At 35.7% G+C, this 18,829-nt stretch overlaps 1 protein-coding gene across 2 annotated transcripts; it reads left to right on the forward strand.

The window, feature by feature from the left end:
• The first annotated feature begins 949 nt into the window (after nt 1–949).
• Nucleotides 950–17,152, forward strand: LOC126721026 (heat shock 70 kDa protein 17). 2 transcript variants are annotated; one of them, XM_050423976.1, is made up of 15 exons: nt 950–1,106; nt 1,406–2,199; nt 3,309–3,541; nt 5,764–5,923; nt 6,967–7,212; nt 7,351–7,484; nt 7,623–7,962; nt 8,085–8,246; nt 8,971–9,045; nt 9,155–9,255; nt 9,390–9,459; nt 12,278–12,334; nt 12,443–12,504; nt 16,333–16,405; nt 16,515–17,152. In XM_050423976.1, exons 2-15 carry the CDS (start codon nt 1,426–1,428, stop codon nt 16,758–16,760), a joined length of 2,733 nt encoding a protein of 910 aa, XP_050279933.1. In that variant the 5' UTR covers nt 950–1,106; nt 1,406–1,425; the 3' UTR covers nt 16,761–17,152. The 2 variants fall into 2 exon arrangements, with proteins under 2 accessions (XP_050279933.1, XP_050279935.1); XM_050423978.1 differs by having other exon boundaries at nt 959–1,226.
• The last annotated feature ends 1,677 nt before the right edge of the window (nt 17,153–18,829 follow it).

The raw sequence follows: 18,829 nt of genomic DNA on the forward strand, positions 1-18,829 counted from the left end.
TTGGTAACTTATTTTAGGCAAAAATCAAAAACTATTTTCAGTTTCCATATTGTGAAGGAAACTGAAAACTGGTCTTGAGCTATTTTTATTTTTTAGTTTTCACTCACCTCGGTGTTAAAATACTGAAAAATGTTTTGAGCTGTTTTTATTTTAATATACACATGGGAAGAAAAGAAAAAAGTCTTAAAGAAATTGACAATTATTTTAGTTAATCCAGTTGGTAAGTTATTTTATTTTATTTTAAATAATTGTTAAGTTTTTATTATAATTTTGGTTTGATAATTAAAAAATAAATCTTTATAGAACATATGTCATAAGTTGAAACTCTATCGTACTATTTATCAACAACAAAAAATGGTAAAATACTATTTTGGTTCTTAAATTTTACCAAAAATTTATTTTTCATAACTAAACTTAAAAAAAATTATTTTTTTATCTTTAAATTTTGTAAAGAGCTTTTTTTTCTCTAATAATTTAGAAAAAAAAATATGTGGATGGAAATTTTCAATAATTTAGGATTAAATTTTTTTTTTATAGTTTAAGGTTTGACGATGAAAACAAATTTTTATAAAAATTTAGATAGTACTTTAATTTTTGACCCCAAAAAAAAAGGTTAGAATATTGGTAATATTTTTTTTTGGGTTAAAAAACTAGAATATTGGTAATAATTTCATTAGAACTTGGGAGAGCTGGAAGGCCCACACCACACGCAGCATGAGCAAGACGGAGTGGAGTTGACTTGACTTGATTCAAAATTTTCCACAAGGGATCATCTATGACAACAATGCACACAACACCACAAACCATATCAAAATCCACCACGTGTACATTTTAACATGTGGCTTTACGTCATTGGTCACGTCCATAACTCCAACTGCCACGTAGACTTCCCCAAAATAAGTGAAAAAGCAATTTACCCACCCGTTATATTGATTATTCCACACAACCCCCGCACCACTCCAAAAACTAAAAAAACACAACCGAAAAAACAAAACAAAACAAAACAATACAAAGAAAAGCAAAGCTCCCCCTTCTCCTCTCATCAACCGTTCGATAAGTCACCATTTCATTCACTCTCTCCAGAGAATGCGATCTACACCCCACTGGTCTCTCTCTCTTTCCTAACTCGAATTGAAATTTATAAACTCTATTCGATTCGAGCTTGAGCTTGAGCTTTCCACAAAATCGAAAATCAGATTTAATTTTTTTTTTTTTGTTGGTTCGACGTAAGTGAAACGTTGAAACTCGAATTGATGTTTATACACTCTATTCGATTCGAGCTTAGCTTTTTCTCACTTTCCATTACTATTAAAAAAAAAATTTCAACACTCTTTTGCATAATTCGATTCTGATTCGAGCTGAGTTTTTGTGGTTTTGTGTTTATATTTTTGCTATATTTTTACAGAGGCTCTCGAACAATCCAGAATGGAATCCAAGTTCTTTATCAAGCTAGGTTTGGTTTTATTTGTGCTCTGCTTTGTATTCGATCGATCCGAATCCGCGGTTTCGAGCGTAGATCTCGGCTCCGAATGGGGGAAAGTAGCGGTGGTGAATCTGAAGCCCGGCCAGAGTCCGATCTCGATCGCGATCAACGAGATGTCGAAGCGGAAATCGCCGGCGCTAGTCGCGTTCCACTCCGGCACTCGTCTTCTCGGCGAAGAGGCCGCCGGAATCGTCGCGCGGTACCCGGAGAAAGTCTATTCGCAAGTCCGTGACATGCTTGGGAAGCCCTACGGTTACGTTAAGAAGGTTCTCGATTCAATGTACTTGCCGTTCGACATTGTGGAGGATTCTCGAGGCGCTGTGAGTTTCAAAGTCGACGGCGGCGACGACGGCGTCGCTGTTTATTCGGTCGAGGAGATACTGGCGATGATTTTGGGTTACGCGGCGGATTTGGCCGAGTTTCATTCGAAGGTGCCGGTGAAGGATGCTGTGATTGCTGTGCCGCCGTATTTCGGGCAAGCCGAGCGGAGAGGGTTGATTCAGGCGGCGCAGTTGGCCGGAATTAATGTGCTTTCGTTGATAAATGAGTATTCCGGGGCGGCATTGCAGTATGGAATCGATAAGGATTTCTCAAATGAATCGAGGCATGTTATCTTCTACGATATGGGATCGAGCAGTACTTATGCCGCGCTCGTGTATTACTCGGCTTATAATGCTAAAGAGTTTGGGAAAACCGTGTCAGTCAACCAATTTCAGGTGAGCTTCGATACATTGCTACTTTGGTTGGGTTTGGGAATAGGGTAGGAAATATTTGTTGTGAATTGCAATTGTTTTAAGTTTGAAACTTGATTCGTATTCTTGTGAGGTTGTGAATGATTGGTAGCTGTATAGATTAAACTGTGAATGAATAATTCATTACCATGCTTAGTTTAGTAGTTCCATGAGAATCCATTTATGGGTTTTTTAAATTTTTTTGGAAGGTATCCATTTTTGCTAAAGAGTGTGGGAAGACTTTGTTAGTAAACCAATTTCAGTTGAGCTTCGATACATTGCAACTTTCGTAGGAGTTAGGAATAGGATATAAATATTTATTGCAAATTGCAATTGTTAAGCTTGACCCTAAATTCGTATTCTTTTGAAGTTGTATATGATTGAAAGTCATCTAAGTTGATAAAAGTATATACAAGAAGGAACTCCAATTTGTGATTCATTTCTTAGCAAATATTTTATTAGTAATTTATTTCCTTGCAGTTGTTGAATTTATTGAGAATCAAAAAAAAAAAAAAAAATTTAAGTATCCATTTTTTCTATATAGACGAACACGTGGAGGTCAGGATTTTGATATTTGTTCCCCATTCATGTTGCGGATGGGTAACAATACCAGATTCGTTGGAAAGTTTCATTGATGACACAAACTCCTCACATTGATAGACTATTTTAATGATTTTGATTATGTTGGCTACTTTGATTTGATGTGAAATAGATGTTAGTGTCAATGAACTCTCGCTCAAATGGCATTGCCTCCCCCCATAAGAATGGCTGGAGGGAGAGGTTGTGAGCAAAACCCACTTGGTTTGTGTGTAATTTACCACCAATAAAAAAAAGATGCCAATTTCAACCATTCTTTACTTCTTTATCAGCTTGTAGTCACTCTCTTCCTTAAAGTATAGGCAATTTGTTGTGCCAATTTTTATTAAACTTTATTATGACATAGCTTGTACTTGTAGTTGTTATATTTTAAACCTTTGTAGCATTTGTGTTTTGTTGCCTTTTGCTTTGTTCTCTATGCTGTTTCTTGTTTCGTTTCTTACACTGGCATATTTTAGTGGTTTTAGCTTGCCATTAAGCTCAAAAATTTTGTGCAGGTTAAGGAAGTTAGATGGGACCCCGAGCTTGGGGGTCAGAATTTGGAATTACGGCTGGTGGAATACTTTGCAGATGAGTTCAATAAACAAGTTGGAAATGGGGTTGATGTGCGGAAGTCTGCCAAGGCGATGGCTAAATTGAAGAAACAGGTTAAGCGTACAAAAGAAATTCTAAGTGCAAACACAGCGGCCCCAATATCAGTTGAATCCCTCTATGATGATCGGGACTTCAGGTAGGTGGATATTCAAGCACATTATCCATTCCTAGTGAAATATTATAACACACATAAATCTTTTTACCTATCAAAAAAAAATTTGTTATAACTTATTTTTTATTTTTTGTTTATAAGCTTTTATTTACATAAAGAAAAAGTGACGTTACTGTTGAACTAGTGAAGAAAGCTTGTTTACCACTGTGAATCCTTATTCTTTGATATAGCATTTTAAAGAGTCCATTTTCACCAAAGAACCAGTAGAATGAACTGAAATTAACCAGGCCATTTACATACAAACTCTGGATTCTCGTGAGACTTTGAGCCTTTTTTATTTTATTTTCAATGAGGCTAGATTGCTCTGCTCTTAGAAACACTATTGTTAGTATCGACTATGCATGCTCTGTCAATTGTTGATTGACTGTAGGTTATAACATGATTTAATGGCTTCAATCCTCAGCAACATGAAACCTAGTATGTCACGTCACTTCTTTCTGCCATGCATGAAGCTTTGATGACATTGTTTTTTTCATGAATTTAAACTATTTTGGTCACCGAAACATGTGAAGGGTTGACTCGTAAATAACCTAATAGAATGCTATAGATCCTCTTTCCTTTTCTTTTCTTTCTGCTTTTTATTTTTAGTGTTGGCTGTTTTAAGTATGAGGGAAGAGGGGATTCGAAGGTTCATTTGTGGCTAATAAGATTGAGAAGATGCAAAGGGACTTCTTGTGGGGGGATTCGAAGGTTCATTTGGTGGGGTGGGATAAGGTGTGTGCTCCTAAGGCTAATAGTGGTTTGGGAATAAGGAAATTAACTACTTTTAATAAAGCCTCACTAGGAAAATGGTTATGGCGGTTTGGGGTTGAGGAGACTCGTCTTTGGAGGAGGGTTGTAGCTTTGAAGTTTGGGGAAGAGTGGGGGGGATGGTCTTCCAAGCTGGGTAGGGGTGTTCATGGGTGTGGTTTATGGAGAAGTATCTGAAAAGGTTGGGAGGTTTTTAGCAAATATATTCGGTTTGAGGTAGGGGTGGGGGATAGAGTGAAGTTTTGAATTGGTGTGGGGACTTACCACTCCATTTATCCTTCTTGGTAGTGTATGGGATTGCTACTAATAGAGAGGCATCTGTGGCCTCGTCTCTCGAACGGTTGGGGACTGAGGCTCGGAGAAGCTGGAATGTTCTTTTATTTAGGGATCCAAATGATTGGGAGATGGGAGATGTGGATGAATTCCTTCATACCTTGGGTTCTAATTTACCTCAATCTGAGCACGGAGACCGTATGAGATGGAAGTTGTCGAAGAAGGGGGATTTTGACATCCGCTCGTTCTACGATAAGCTTCGAAGTCCCTTGCCTATTATCTTTCCTTGGAAAGGTATTTGGAAGGTTAAGGCTCCTACGCACGTCTTTTTTTTTGTTTGGACTGCAACTTGGGAGAAGATTCTTACAGGGGACATTCTGCGGGGTGGAGGCTTTAATTTTGTTGATTGGTGCATTATGTGTCGTTGTAATGGGGAGACGGTGAATCATTTGCTACTCCATTGTGAAAAAGCTTATCAGTTGTGGAGCTTGGTTTTTAGATCTTTTGGAATTTCTTGGGTCTTGCCAAGATCGGTTGCAGATACGCTTTTCGGTTGGTGGAATTGGTTTGGAAAGCACTCTTCTAACATTTGGAATTTAGCTCCGTTGTGCCTAATGTGGTGTATTTGGAGGGAGCGAAATTGGCGAACTTTTGAGGACAGGGACAAATTTGATGACCAGTTGCTCGCTTATTTTAGTGGTTCTCTTTTTGATTGGTCTAGGGCTTGGGGACTCACCTCTAGTGACTCTCTCCCTTTGTTCCTTAGTTCTCTCCTTTGTAATTAGTTCTTTGTTGGTTTCCGTTTGACTTCTTGTTTTTTTTTCCTATCTGTTTGTTTTTCTCTGTACTCTTTGTTCTACCTTATGTTTTTCATGAGGTAGCTTCTTGAATATATATCTTTCTTACTTATCAAAAAAAAAAGTATGAGGGAAGAGGCTTAATCCAAGCATTAGGGAAGCATGCAAGAAAGTCCCAACTAAAATGAAGAGAACCTATCAAAAAAAAATAATTATATTTTTCTATAGACAACAGTTTACATTATATTTCTAAACATAATTATCTTGTCCCCTTTATCTTACAAGTTATGCATACTGATGGTTGGCCCTTAGGTAATGAACTGATCAATTATTAATACTTATAATGAATTTTCTCCCATACCCCAGGAGCACCATAACCCGTGAGAAGTTTGAAGAGCTCTGTCAAGATCTGTGGGAGAAATCTCTTATACCTGTGAAAGAAGTGCTTCAGCATTCTGGTTTGAAGTTGGATGAGATATATGCAGTGGAGTTGATAGGTGGTAGTACCAGAGTCCCAAAGTTGCAGGTTTGTAATGTCATCTTCTTGATGAATTTGCTCTTGAGCAAGAATCTTATCTCGAATTCAAGTAGTGAAACATTAATCGCATGAGGCTAGTTGCATATTATACTCAATTGAAGATGGGTTTCTGAGCTCAATTCTATGAGAGAATTATCTTGACCTTACTTGCTTAGTTTAAAAGTTTATTTCTTGCCCTTGTGGCGCTATTAAAAGATATGCTCCAACTTTTTTTTAAAGATACTCTCTGGAGGTAGTTTTTAAGATTCATTCTCCATTTTTTTACTTCTGTGTGTCAGTTAGAATTTGTCTTCTAGACATATTTCTGAATTATATGTGCAACAATAATAAACCTATGACCAATCCTTTGAAGCTCTGGCAAAATTCTTATTGATTCCTCAGGGTCCAATATGAATGATTTGTGTATGGTTGGCAGGTTTAAGGGTTTATGAAATTTTGGCATATATGTAAAAAGTGCTGCATAGAATACTCAATTTATTTGTTTGTTTCAATGAAGAGGTGAATGCAAAATGTGTATTCATCCTGTGCACAAATCAAAAGAAAAATGCATAACTCACAGCTTTGCATGAGATTCAACTAGATATTAATCATAAATATGGTTTAACTACATATTAATGTGCATGCAATTGCATGTCATTTTGTGCGGGCTTCATGATACAGGTTAAACTGTCAATGTCAAGGTGCATGGTAATGTTTAGCATGCCAATGTGCAATTAGTTTTTTATTTTATTTTTATTTTTAGTGTTACCTGTCACCATTATGATTTGTTATATATCGGCGTCTCAATTACTTCAAATTATTAACCAATGAGTTATGGTTCAAATGACACTTTTGCTTCCATAAGAATGGGTTGGAATGTTAGGTTGTGGGTTCAAAACCCACCAGATGTGTATTGTACCAATTAAAAAAATATATTGAAATTGATTTAATTTTATTGTACAGTACTAGCTTTTGAAATTTATGTCTGAGCTTTCATGGTTGACAGTCAATGAATCCAAAAAAAGAAAAAACTTATTTTTCCCTAATAACAGGCTAAGCTCCAGGAATTTCTTGGAAGGAAAGAGCTGGACAAACATCTGGATGCTGATGAAGCTATAGTTCTCGGTGCAGCACTACATGCCGCAAATCTAAGTGATGGAATCAAATTGAACCGTAAGCTGGGAATGGTTGATGGTTCTTCCTATGGGCTTGTTTTTGAGTTAGACGGCCCTGAACTTTTGAAAGATGAGAGCACTAGGCAGTTACTTGTACAACGAATGAAGAAACTTCCGAGCAAGGTAAACAACAAGGCAATATGAATCTTTTTTTTCTTTTTTCTTTTTCTGTAAGAGAAAGGTTGGTTGGAAAAATACTTTGAATGCATTAGTCTTCCTCTCTAATTCTACTATTTATGTTTGGGGTTGCTTGTATAACAGATGTTCAGGTCCATTATCCATAAGAAAGATTTTGAAGTTTCACTTTCTTACGATAAAGATCTTTTACCACCTGGTGTTACCTCTCCCATATTTGCTCAGTATGATGTGTCTGGTTTAACAGATGCGAGTGAAAAGTAAGATTAGCAAATTCCTAAATCTTATGTTCATGTGCATTTTGCTTTGATTCTTCAAGCAATCGCAACCCTCTCTCCACACAGAAGTTTCAGACATTCTAATTTGGATTTATGTCATGTTGTCTTTATGTTTTTCAGATATTCATCCCGGAACTTGTCGTCCCCCATTAAGGCAAATTTGCATTTCTCTCTCAGTAGAAGTGGAATTCTTTCTTTGGATAGGGCAGATGCAGTTATTGAAATATCAGAATGGGTAGAAGTTCCTAAAAAGAATTTGACCCTGGAGAATTCAACTACTGCTTCCCCCAACATATCAATTGAAGCTGGTGCAAATAATGCTTCAGAAGAAATTAATGACGACTTGCATGTGGATGGTGGGATTAGTAACTCATCTAACTCTAATGTAGAAGAACATAATACCCCAGATCTTGGTACAGAGAGAAAGCTGAAAAAGAAGACATTTAAGGTTCCACTTAAGGTAAAAAAAAAAAAAAAGTGAATTTTCTTAAGGTGTATTAACAGTTGTCTAAAACATTTTCTGATATTAAATATCCATTTTCCACACTATCCTTGCTTACTTCCCTCATTTATTAATTATAGATTGTTGAGAAGACATTGGGGCCTGGAATGTCTCTTTCGAAAGAATCATTTGTTGAAGCTAAACGTAGATTAGAAGCATTGGACAAAAAGGATGCAGAGCGAAGAAGAACTGCAGAGTTAAAAAATAACTTGGAAGGATATATTTATGCTACTAAAGAAAAGGTTTGAAATTTTTTACTAATTCAACCATTTATTTCATTTAACATATTAGATTTTTTCCATTTGCATTACTCATGATGACTTTGAAGTTCAAAGTTTACTTTTAATTCCTCCATATAAAGCCCTATTATGGTTTTACTCTCTTTCCTTATGTGTGAGTTTGGTTGGGGTGAAAAGGGAGAGGATGGAAATAGGGGGAAGAAAAAGGGGGAAGAGACTAAGATTTTTTACAGTTTGGCTAGAAAGAAAATGTTGGGGATTGGGATTTTTCATCCACGCCCACCAATTTGGTTCCTTCCAAGTAGGGGAGAAAATGACCTTAGGCAATGAAATTATGAAATTACACACACACTATCCCCATCATTTCAAACTACAATAAGGGCACAATATTAATTTAATTGATCTCCTTCCACTTTTCCATCCCTCTTACCAAACACACATAAGGGGAAACAAAAATCTTTTCTTTCATCCCACTTTTCAATCTTCCCTCCATTTTCCATCTCCCATTTTCCATCCTCTCAACCAAACAAACCCTAAATCCATAAAGACGTTCTAATATACCTTACCTACTGGAGAAAAATACATTTGGCCGACACCAATTAATCTTTTAAGGATCCATAGCCGATCCCAAAGTTTTGAGACTAAGGCTTTGTTGTTATTGTTATTGTTGTTGTCTACTGGACATATAAAGAGGCTTCCTCAATTGATGCCATTTTTTTTATTCCAGCTTGAAACATCTGAGGAGTTTGAACAAATTTCTACTGCTGAGGAACGCGAATCTTTTAAGGAAAAGCTTGATGAGGTTTGGATTTTTTTTTTTTTTTTTTTTTTTTTTTTACCAAATCAGAATGCTTGTGGTCGCATAGCTGCCACTAGATATTTTTTAACTTAAGAAACTTGAATTACCTCAGGTGCAAGATTGGCTGTATACAGACGGTGAAGATGCTACAGCTGCAGAGTTTCAGAAACGCTTAGATATGTTAAAAGATTTTGGTGATCCCATGTTCTTCAGGTATATCTTGTAATAAAATTGTTGTTGAAATTAGGGCTATCTTGAGTTGAACTGAATTGAGTATGTCTGCTTCTAATATTGTGAATTTAGAGAGGCTAAACATGCTGTTTGACCTAGTGAACTTTTGGTTGTAGATTGAAAGAGCTTACTGCACGGCCGGCAGCAGCTGAACATGCTCGGAAATATCTTGTTGAACTGCAACAGGTACTTCAAATGGTGACAGTGTAGTTATAACAAATTTCAATTGAGAAAAAATCCATATATATTTTTGCACGTGCTTCAGGAGGAAATCAGTATGGTGGTTGAACCAGTTAGTGTTTTTTTTTTTTTTTTATTTTATAAAACCAGTTTGTGTTTTTCAAACTGTTGAAGCCAGGGAAAAGATATATTAGTGAGATAATTTAGTATAAAGTAGGAAGAAAATGTATGTGTTGAACATTTAACCCTACAGAATTGCATGAGTACTTGGAAGTCAGTAAGGTGGAACTATACAAGATAAAAGTTTAATTTTGGAAACAAACCTAGGCTCTTAAGAAATGGAAACAGTTTATCAGCAAGTATATAGTATATATGATGGTTGGCTGATTGGCACAAAAAATAACCATACTTTTAGTTGTAATTTAGACTCGTACTATAGACTAGAATATTAGATTATTTTGATGGTGTTCTAATTTATTTATATTTTCTAAAACAAAAGGCTTAATTACTTTTGTATGATGGACCACAATTCATACAACGGAGGTCAGTAGTTTAATTCTCTCAGTGCTCCTCTTTGGGCCAAAACTTACTTCCAGGGGGAAAAAAAAGTACAACAAAGCTGCTGTTGCTTAATTCACAGAATCAAATTTCAAATCATCTTAGAAAAAAAAAAAAACAATTGATGCAGGAGAATGGACTGAGAATGTTGTTTTGATTATTTCGTTTCTCTTAGTTTTTCATCTCATCAGATTCTTTTTTCACTATAAACACTTGCATTTTTTATCTTGAGAAAAAGGAGGGGAAGAGGAATAGTTCTCTAATCCTGAAAAATGAAGGGTAAATCAATTCATTACTGCAATTAGTTGACTAGATGATTCTTGACATTCCAGTACTTTATTGACAAAATTTGGGATACCAGTATTGTATTGGCTAAATGCATTTTCTATCCTCTTTCTCTGACCTTGGTATATGCTGATACATCTTTAAACTGAACCAACAGGTGCAGCTTGATAGGTCACTGATATTATAGGAAAAATGTGTTTCATTGGATAGATATCAATGGTCTTAAATGAAGAATGAATATGCAAAATATTCTTCTGATGCCTTTCAGTTCTAAGTCTGATTTCTGTGTTTGAAAGAGTTTCTCAACTAAATATTTTTCAGTTAGCCCACAAAAAATTTCCCAGGCTACTGTTGTAATATGTTTCTCCTAGACTTGCATGTTTGAAAGTGAGAGTTACCCATGTCTGCTAAGTCATGCAATTTGCAATTCTGAAATGGAAGCTTAGACTATTAAAAGCTATTTCTCACTAATGACTTGGAGGGAGTTCTTGTCGTTGATAGTGATTATATGTATTTAAAGTAGGAAAAAACCAAAACCATGCAAAAGTAAAATTAAAGAATTAAAGGATAGGTGACCTAGGAGTCAGCACCAAGCAAGAGAGGACCCAACTAGGGGTCAGCACCTAGGATTGGCTGGCGATAGCACCATTTGGAGAATTTCAAGTGAAATTTATTCATCATCAAAACAGAAATCTCCATTAGAGTACATTATTGGGCTTATGTAGACTACTAAAACCTAATTCTAACTAACATAGAAAAACATAATTCTAATTTACTTGGGAATTTCTACTTAGTGCCCGTTTGGGAAGCGCATTTTGCGAGTTTCCTAGCAGTGCGTTTTTGGATGGCGGGTCCTATGCACTGTTCACAAGACCTGGAAGTACTTTTTTCAGCAAAATTTTCATTAAAACTGGGTCTCATGGTACTATTCACACATTTAAAAATTATTTGCTTCAGTGTTTTCAGTTTTCAGCAATAAACAATATTCAAACACACCCTTATTGAATTACAAAATAACCCTGACTCTAGAAAATTCAATAAAATACTAATAATCTAAATAATACCTATAAAAATGTAATTGACTTCCAAAATCAAGTAAAAATAGATATCTCTTTGTGCCTCCCGCATCACATACACTATGTATTTGGCTTTTGTTACATTTTCAATGGTTTAGGGGATCTAGAAAAAGATAACAGTGAGGTTGTTGGCGCAAAATCCATTGGGTACATGTGTAACTTATGAAAAGAGAGATGATAGTGAGAGACTGAGAGTGAAACCATGAGAGATAAGAAAAGCATAATAGACAAAGAAATTTAGGTTCACCTGGAAAGGAGTCTTTTCTTTACTTCTTTTGCCTTTATTGTTGTTAATTATTGTCAAAAATAATATATGAGGCCTTCTTTGGGGACAAAGGGCAGGATGATCTCAACATATCAAATGGCAAAAATGAAAACCATGTCTTGTTAAATATGAAGTAAATAATTTCATGCCTATTGAAACTCTTTTTTTTTTCCCCTCCATTATGACTTGCATTTAGGAATTTAATTGGAGTTACATATACCTATCTACATTTTGCCATGTTTTGAGGCAAACAGTTACCCGTTGTTCCTGTTCGATATACCACTACAATCTGTACATTTAGTAGCATAGTGGTGGAAATTCTGGCTAAAATTTCTCGAGTAATCTTGAATATTTACATTTTTTGAAAAATTGTTTAAACTTTAAATTACTAATTTTGATTGAGAATTTGGGCATTTTTTTATAAGTTACATGAAAACCACAGAATGAGTGGGAGAGTGTAGAGTGAGAGGGATATATGACACATGATATATATTTTTTCTTTTTTGGAAATATTTCAATAAATACAAAAATGTTCAGTTTTATATGGTAAATCATTGTCTTTCCTTTTTTTTTTCCTATGTATCTTTAATTTGCTTTATTTACAAGTGCATTAATGATTTCCTCTTCTGAGAATCTGCAGATTGTACAAGGCTGGGAGAAAAAAAAACCTTGGCTTCCAAAAGATAAAATAGATGAGGTGTTTGAACATTTATCTTCTTTTAAAATTTGTCTAAAATTTGTTGGAATGATTTTGAGTTATCGTCTATTGAGCATTGGTATGGGAATTGATTTCTTGTAAATACAGGTTATAAGCGATGCTGACAAATTCAAGACTTGGTTGGATGAAAAAGAGGCTGAGCAGAAGAGGTAAGCTGTTCTTATAACTTTCTGGCTGAATGCATAACTGTGTGTACAATAGGACTGTGCTATGGCTGCATCATTAGTGTATAAATGTGTGTATGTGTCTATATAATGACCAACAAATACCTCATTTATGAGATCCAAAAAAAAAAACCTCATTTGGTTCTATAAAAGAGGAACGGGACCAATGAGTAAATGGCTGATTGTTCCTTTGAAAGAACAAATGTTGCAAAATTCAATGCCAATTATGCTCCACTTGTTTCAGCAAAAAAATATTTTCTCAAAAATGATTTCTGCATTTTTTGGTGTTTGGTGTGGTGAAGACCATGGTCAATGGCAAATAACCCAAAAGAGGCAGAAAATGTTTTCTGCCATTTGTTAGTGCCCTCATTTGTACTCCCCCTCCATTCCTTTGTGCCACCACCACCACCACCTCTAGAATTACCACTCACCATTGTGCCTATATAAATATTAACAATTCATGCAAACCAAATACCAAAAATATTTTTAAGATTATTTTCAAGGTTGCAACCAAACACAGGAAAAATGAGTCATTTACTCATTTTCCTTGAAAAATGTTTTCCCCCCAAGAAAATATCCAAAACTATTAGAACGTTACTTCCTTGGTCACTTCATTGGTAGTGATAGTCGAGTTTAATTTTCAGTCTAATCCAGTTTGGGTTAACTTATAAGCTTTGTTTAAATTTTGGAGGCTGCTGGCAGTTAACCATGATAACATCAAATTTTGGTTGAAGACCACCTGTTGTAACTTCCATTTGATAACCATCATATATTTACTTCTTTTCATTTTCTTTATTCCCTTGAGGGTGTGTTTATTTGGAGGTGAACCAGGGTGGATGGAAAATTTTGGAAAGAAAATAGGAAGGAAAACTTTTTTGGAGTGTGTTTAGTTGGATAGGAAGGAAGGAAAATAAATGCCCAGGTGTTTTCTCCCCGGCCCACTAAAATGTTCTCTCTCCAAAATGGAGAGAAAACTAAGTGGGGATGAATTTTTTCTTAATTGACAAAAATACCCATGTGCATGTGCACATGGGCTTCTTCAAGTTGCCTTTATTTATTTTTTTCTCCCCTGTGCAGACGTTGCCTTTTTTTAGTCTTGTTTTTTTTTTCCTAGGTAAGGTTGCCTCTTCTTTTTATTATTATTTTTTTCTATTCTTTTGATTTTCTAGGCTTGGACGTGCCTTTTTTTTTTCTTCTTCTTCTAGGTAGTAACCTATGAAGCACGGGTGCGTTTCGAGACTCGGGTGCGGGTGCGGGTGCGGGTGCGGGACTCGGCAATTTTTGAAAAAGTAGGGTGCGGGTGCGGCGGGACTCGGCGATTAAAAAATTATTAAAAATATTTTTATTTATATTTTCTATATATTTTTACTATAAAAATATTCTTAAAAAACACATTAATATACTTTATTCATAAAACAAAGAAAGAAGAAGGCAAAAAACACATCTGAGAGGTCAGAATTTCGGCTGCTCCGACGAGTTTTAAGGCCAATTTCGGCCGTTTTCGGCCGATTTCGGCCGTTTCCGGCCTGTTTCGGCCGTATCGGCCGTATCGGTCGCCGGCCGATACGACCCGATATGGCCGATACGGGCCGATTCTGGCCGAATCAGCCCGATTCGGCGCGAATCGAAGCCGATTCGGCGCGAATCGAGCCGCGTCGGCGCGAATCCAGCCGATTCGGCTCGAATCCGAGAAAAAAAAAAAAAAAAAAAACTCAGACGCGGCCGGACTCGCGGTCAACCGCGTCGGACGCCGCGTCCCGCGTCGCGCCGCGTCGGACTCGGGTGCGCCACCCTCCCAGCCGCGTCCGTGCTTTCTAGGTAGTAACGCTGCCTCATTTTTTTTTTTTTTTTTTTCTAGGGCCTGGGTGTGATAGTGGGTTTTATTTTATTTTATTTATTTATTTATTTTACTAGACGTGATTTTTTTTTTTTTTAATAAATTTGGGTGATTGCTCTTTTTTTGTGGTTATTTGTCACTTTTTTTGTTTTAATTGAGCATCATTTTTTAATAACGGTATATGAGTAAATTTATTTAAACTCATTTTTTTCATCCTTCCACTTCCAACCAAACAAAAGGGAGAGAATAAAAATTTTTCTATCCTCCCACTTTTTCATCTCCTACCATTTTCTATCTTTCCACTTTTCCACCTCTCCAACCAAACTGGCCCTAAAATTTTCTTTTTGTTTGTGGAGGGGGGAGGGAGCTTGGATAGACATAAGATGGTAATCATCTTTTAAGGACACAGGATTTCAAATCGATGTAAATGACTAGTTTTTTTTTTTTTAAATTAATAATTTGAACAAATTAATGCCTTTAGATCTAAATGGGACAAGCAAGACCCATATGTTCTACATCATCTATATGTTGACACTGTTTGGCAAGGATTGATCATTATGAGTACCTAAGGGGTAATATGAGGGTTAGCATAACTATTAACTTGTCAACCACGCACCAACTAATTAGAGTTGCTTTTAGGGGGAAAGGCTTGAACTACGGGGTTAGCAGCATGTTGTAATTATCTCTCTCAAAAAAAAAAAAAAATGATTACTTGTATGTAATACCATTTTAAGCCCCATAGCATCAGGAAGTGTTTGCGTCTATGAATTAGTTGTGTATGGTTTTAGAGAAGTGGCTTTGTAAATGGAGCTTCTCAGAATGATGCTGGAAATTGTGTTTGAGATGTTTGATTGACTAGAAAATGAGTATCAAGGTTTACTGCTTCAAAACACACTCTTTTGCGTAAAAAAAGGCATTTTTGATGTATACCATAGCAAGAATTTGCTAGTATATTCTGAATGCAACTTCTGAACCTTTTTAGTTTCTGTGCTCCTTTATACGGTATTCCTGCTGACAGTTCAAGACAGATATGTTGGCTTGAGTGCACATCAGTGGTTTAAATAATTTCTGGGGTTTTTCCAAATACTTTCAACGAAATGGCAGAGAAAAGTTTACTAAAAATATAATGGACCTTGTTTTAATATTATTTGTCTCTAGATAATTGTCATGTCAAAACCAAAATACAACCTGGACTGGACTTATAATATGTTATGTTTTGGTCAAGTGATCCGCTGCACCAAAGTTATTGCTGAGTCCATTATGTTATCCAATTGAACTACTGATTCCTTTTTTATTTACAGTGCAGAATCATTTGCAACCATTTAGAAAATTTGTAGTCTTAAGATGAGAATTAAATGGTTAATCTTTATGTCATAAAGTTATCTTTTTGTAAAAATCTTGCACTAAGTAACATGAATAGATAAGAAAAAGAAAAAATGTGAACAATGATTGGATTGATGATCAAATAGAATCCTGGGTCTTGAGCCAGGATTGATCAAATTCCATTGAGTTTGAGTCATAGTGATCATTTATCAAAGAATGACTGATTATCAAATGATTGAACAACCGGGAGCAATTTACTTACAATATTTAGTTGACATTCATAAAAAGTATCTAATGACTTAAAGAGTTCAACGCATCATGTTTAGCATATAGACGAATATTTCTTGCTCATTACCAGTCAATGACTTATTCACAAACCTCATGTGGTTGATAATCTTTATTTCCCATCTCATGGAAAAATATAAAGCATTACTGGCTGTAATGGATAATATCATGGTTGAAAAGGACAATAATTGATTTTCAAGAATGGGCCAAGCCCTCCTTTCATAAATTCAATTATTGATTTGTTTGCAAATATGATTCTCGCTATTGATGTCCTGCCTCTTCTTTATGTTCTTCTTCACATTGCCCAACTGTTTTTTCTGTTTTCTTCTTTCTTTCTGACCTTTCTTTCTTTTCTTTTTTTCCCAAAGGATTTCTGGATTCAGTACTCCAGTATTCACATCAGAAGAAGTATATATGAAGGTTTTCACTCTGCAAGATAAGGTATTATTCCCATTCCCTTTCTTATGAAAAGTAAATACGTATATAGCCTACAACTTTATCTATATGTTTTTAATACTCTTCAATTGACATTTAATTGATATTTGTGTAGGTTTCAAGCATTAATAGAATTCCCAAGCCAAAGCCTAAAATTGAGAAGCCTACAAAGAATGAGACTGAGAGCAGTGGGGACAATGTGACTAATCCCAACTCGACTTCTGAGGAGAACCTCAACCAAAGTGACGAATCATCCAAGGATTCAGATGGCTCATCAAATGAAAAAGTTGACCCAGAGTCCAAGGCTCACTCATCAAATGAAAAAGTTGACCAAGAGTCCAAGGCTCACGATGAATTGTGAGCAATGGAAGTTACATTTAGGCTGTAATGTTACGTTTCCTTCCTAGTTAGAAATATTAATTGGTAATGGAAGAAAAAATAGGATAGACGGAGTTGCTGCAAATTTTTGTACCGTACAAGAATATAGAGTTGAGCCCATTTTTAGGAAGGGTGGTTATCTTAACAACTTTGAGATCGATAGCCTTCGCATCTTATGCTGTATGAGGAGTAGTTGGAAAAAGCTTTGGTAATTATACTTCCATCATATTATTTCCCATATAACTTAGTGGCATTACTGATGATCACTAGACCTTGTTGGAGATTTTGATCTTCTATAAATGTTCAGAGTACATGTGAAAGAGATTTTCGTTAGTCATGTAACATTTTTAAATTATCCAAGTTTTGGATTGTTCATCCTGAGCATTAATGTACAATTGCGAATTGTGCATCCCAGCTTTCTAATCTGCAACATATTCATTTATATTGTAGTATCACACTGTTGTCACGTATGAGCGCTTTGATTACTTTGGATTTCTATAGAATTGTATTTGGTATTGCTTTTGTATATATAGAAACATATTCATATTGTTGATTATTGGCTCCTTGAGAAAATGTAGGAATTTTAGGTGGAAAAAATGCTTTGAAGGTCAATTTTGAGGGGAAAATGGTCTTTTTGCGAAACAAGTGAGCAAGCCAATTTCAAATTCAGAGTTAGTCACCCAAAAAACTTTTACTTCTTGGATTGAAGGTAAAAGGTTACATCATTAGCACCACAGTCAATGGACTGGAGCCTTGATTGGCACCTTTTTTATTTTTTTGATGGGCACCTTAAACACAACCTAATGTTTCACAATGTTTGACTGAGTAAAACATAGCCCTTTTCATATCGTAACACGAGTTACGTTACTTAAACATAAGATGTTCAGTTTTACGTGAACCCTTTCATACAAACAGATCATTTATTGACCCACCAAGCAAAAGGCAAGCAAGTAGAATAATTTGGGATTTGAGAAACACATCAGAATCACTTTAGATCACTCAATATCCAAATCTTTGATTGTCTCTGTCCTGTGTTAGCATTCCTCACCCACACACTTTATTTTCTTCCTTGACACAATTCTCTTCAGTGCCTTTCTATGATGGTAAATGCAGTTACTTTGTGAATTTTATCAGTGTACATTAGTATTCTTGTCACTGTTCAACATTATTGGGGGTTCTCAAAAGATGAGATTGCCAGCCCATTGAAAGGAAAATAGTCCTCGAACCTCGGAAGATAGTGTGATGCCTTTTTTTGCTGAGGAGTATTGGAGACAGTCCCATCATCAGCAGTTGAGGACGGAATACTTCTTCCGCGTCTGATGAAGGGCATAGAGAGATATAGAAACGTTCGAGGAGTTATAATAAAGCTTCTTGATAAAGTAATAGTCACATCCACATTAATTACATTCACTTATTTGGCACAGTAGCATTTATTGTTAAATGACTGGCCTGAACAATGCTTGAAGCTCCAAAGGTTTATCTTCATCATGAAAATGGTAGTGTCGGTGTTTGATGGGATAAGCAACCCGCTAGCTGTATGAGGACAGCACATTCCAGAGAAGGCAAAGAGGAGTGAGTATAAAAAGAAGTAGGAGGCACAAGAGAAAGGGATACACAGAAAAATAGAGAGAAGTAGAAGTAAGAGACTAGAGAGTGTTTGTAGGCTTGTTCTTGAGTGATACATTTCTTATGCAAGTTACATCTTTGTTTAAGCATCATTTTGGTCTTATTCTACTTGTTCAAATCTCCCATTGTGTATTCCTTGTAACCCTCCTTGTTAAATAAATTGTGACAAAGTTTATGGAAAAGGAAAACAAAGTTTCCATTTATAAATGAGGGTTGGGAATTTTTTTTTATAGAAAAAAGACATTTACTTTATTAAGAAAAAACAGCTAAATCAGCCTGAACAAAAGGCAAAGTATCGAATGAAACATCCTTTATCCATACAGTACACTTAGACATAGTCGTAGCTAGTCTAGCTAAATTATGAGCAATTTTACTGTCATTTCTTCTAATATGAGAGTAGGACAATTCTGAAAAAAAAAAAAAAAA

Source organism: Quercus robur, chromosome 4 (genome assembly GCF_932294415.1).
Source record: "Quercus robur chromosome 4, dhQueRobu3.1, whole genome shotgun sequence".
Lineage (NCBI taxonomy): Eukaryota > Viridiplantae > Streptophyta > Magnoliopsida > Fagales > Fagaceae > Quercus > Quercus robur.

Coding starts and splice junctions, on each gene's coding strand:
- LOC126721026 (XM_050423976.1), top strand. CDS start 1,426: ATGGAATCCAAGTTCTTTATCAAGCTAGGTTTGGTTTTATTTGTGCTC. Junction 2,200..3,308: donor TGTCAGTCAACCAATTTCAG/GTGAGCTTCGAT, acceptor AATTTTGTGCAG/GTTAAGGAAGTTAGATGGGA. Junction 8,247..8,970: donor TTTATGCTACTAAAGAAAAG/GTTTGAAATTTT, acceptor TTTTTATTCCAG/CTTGAAACATCTGAGGAGTT.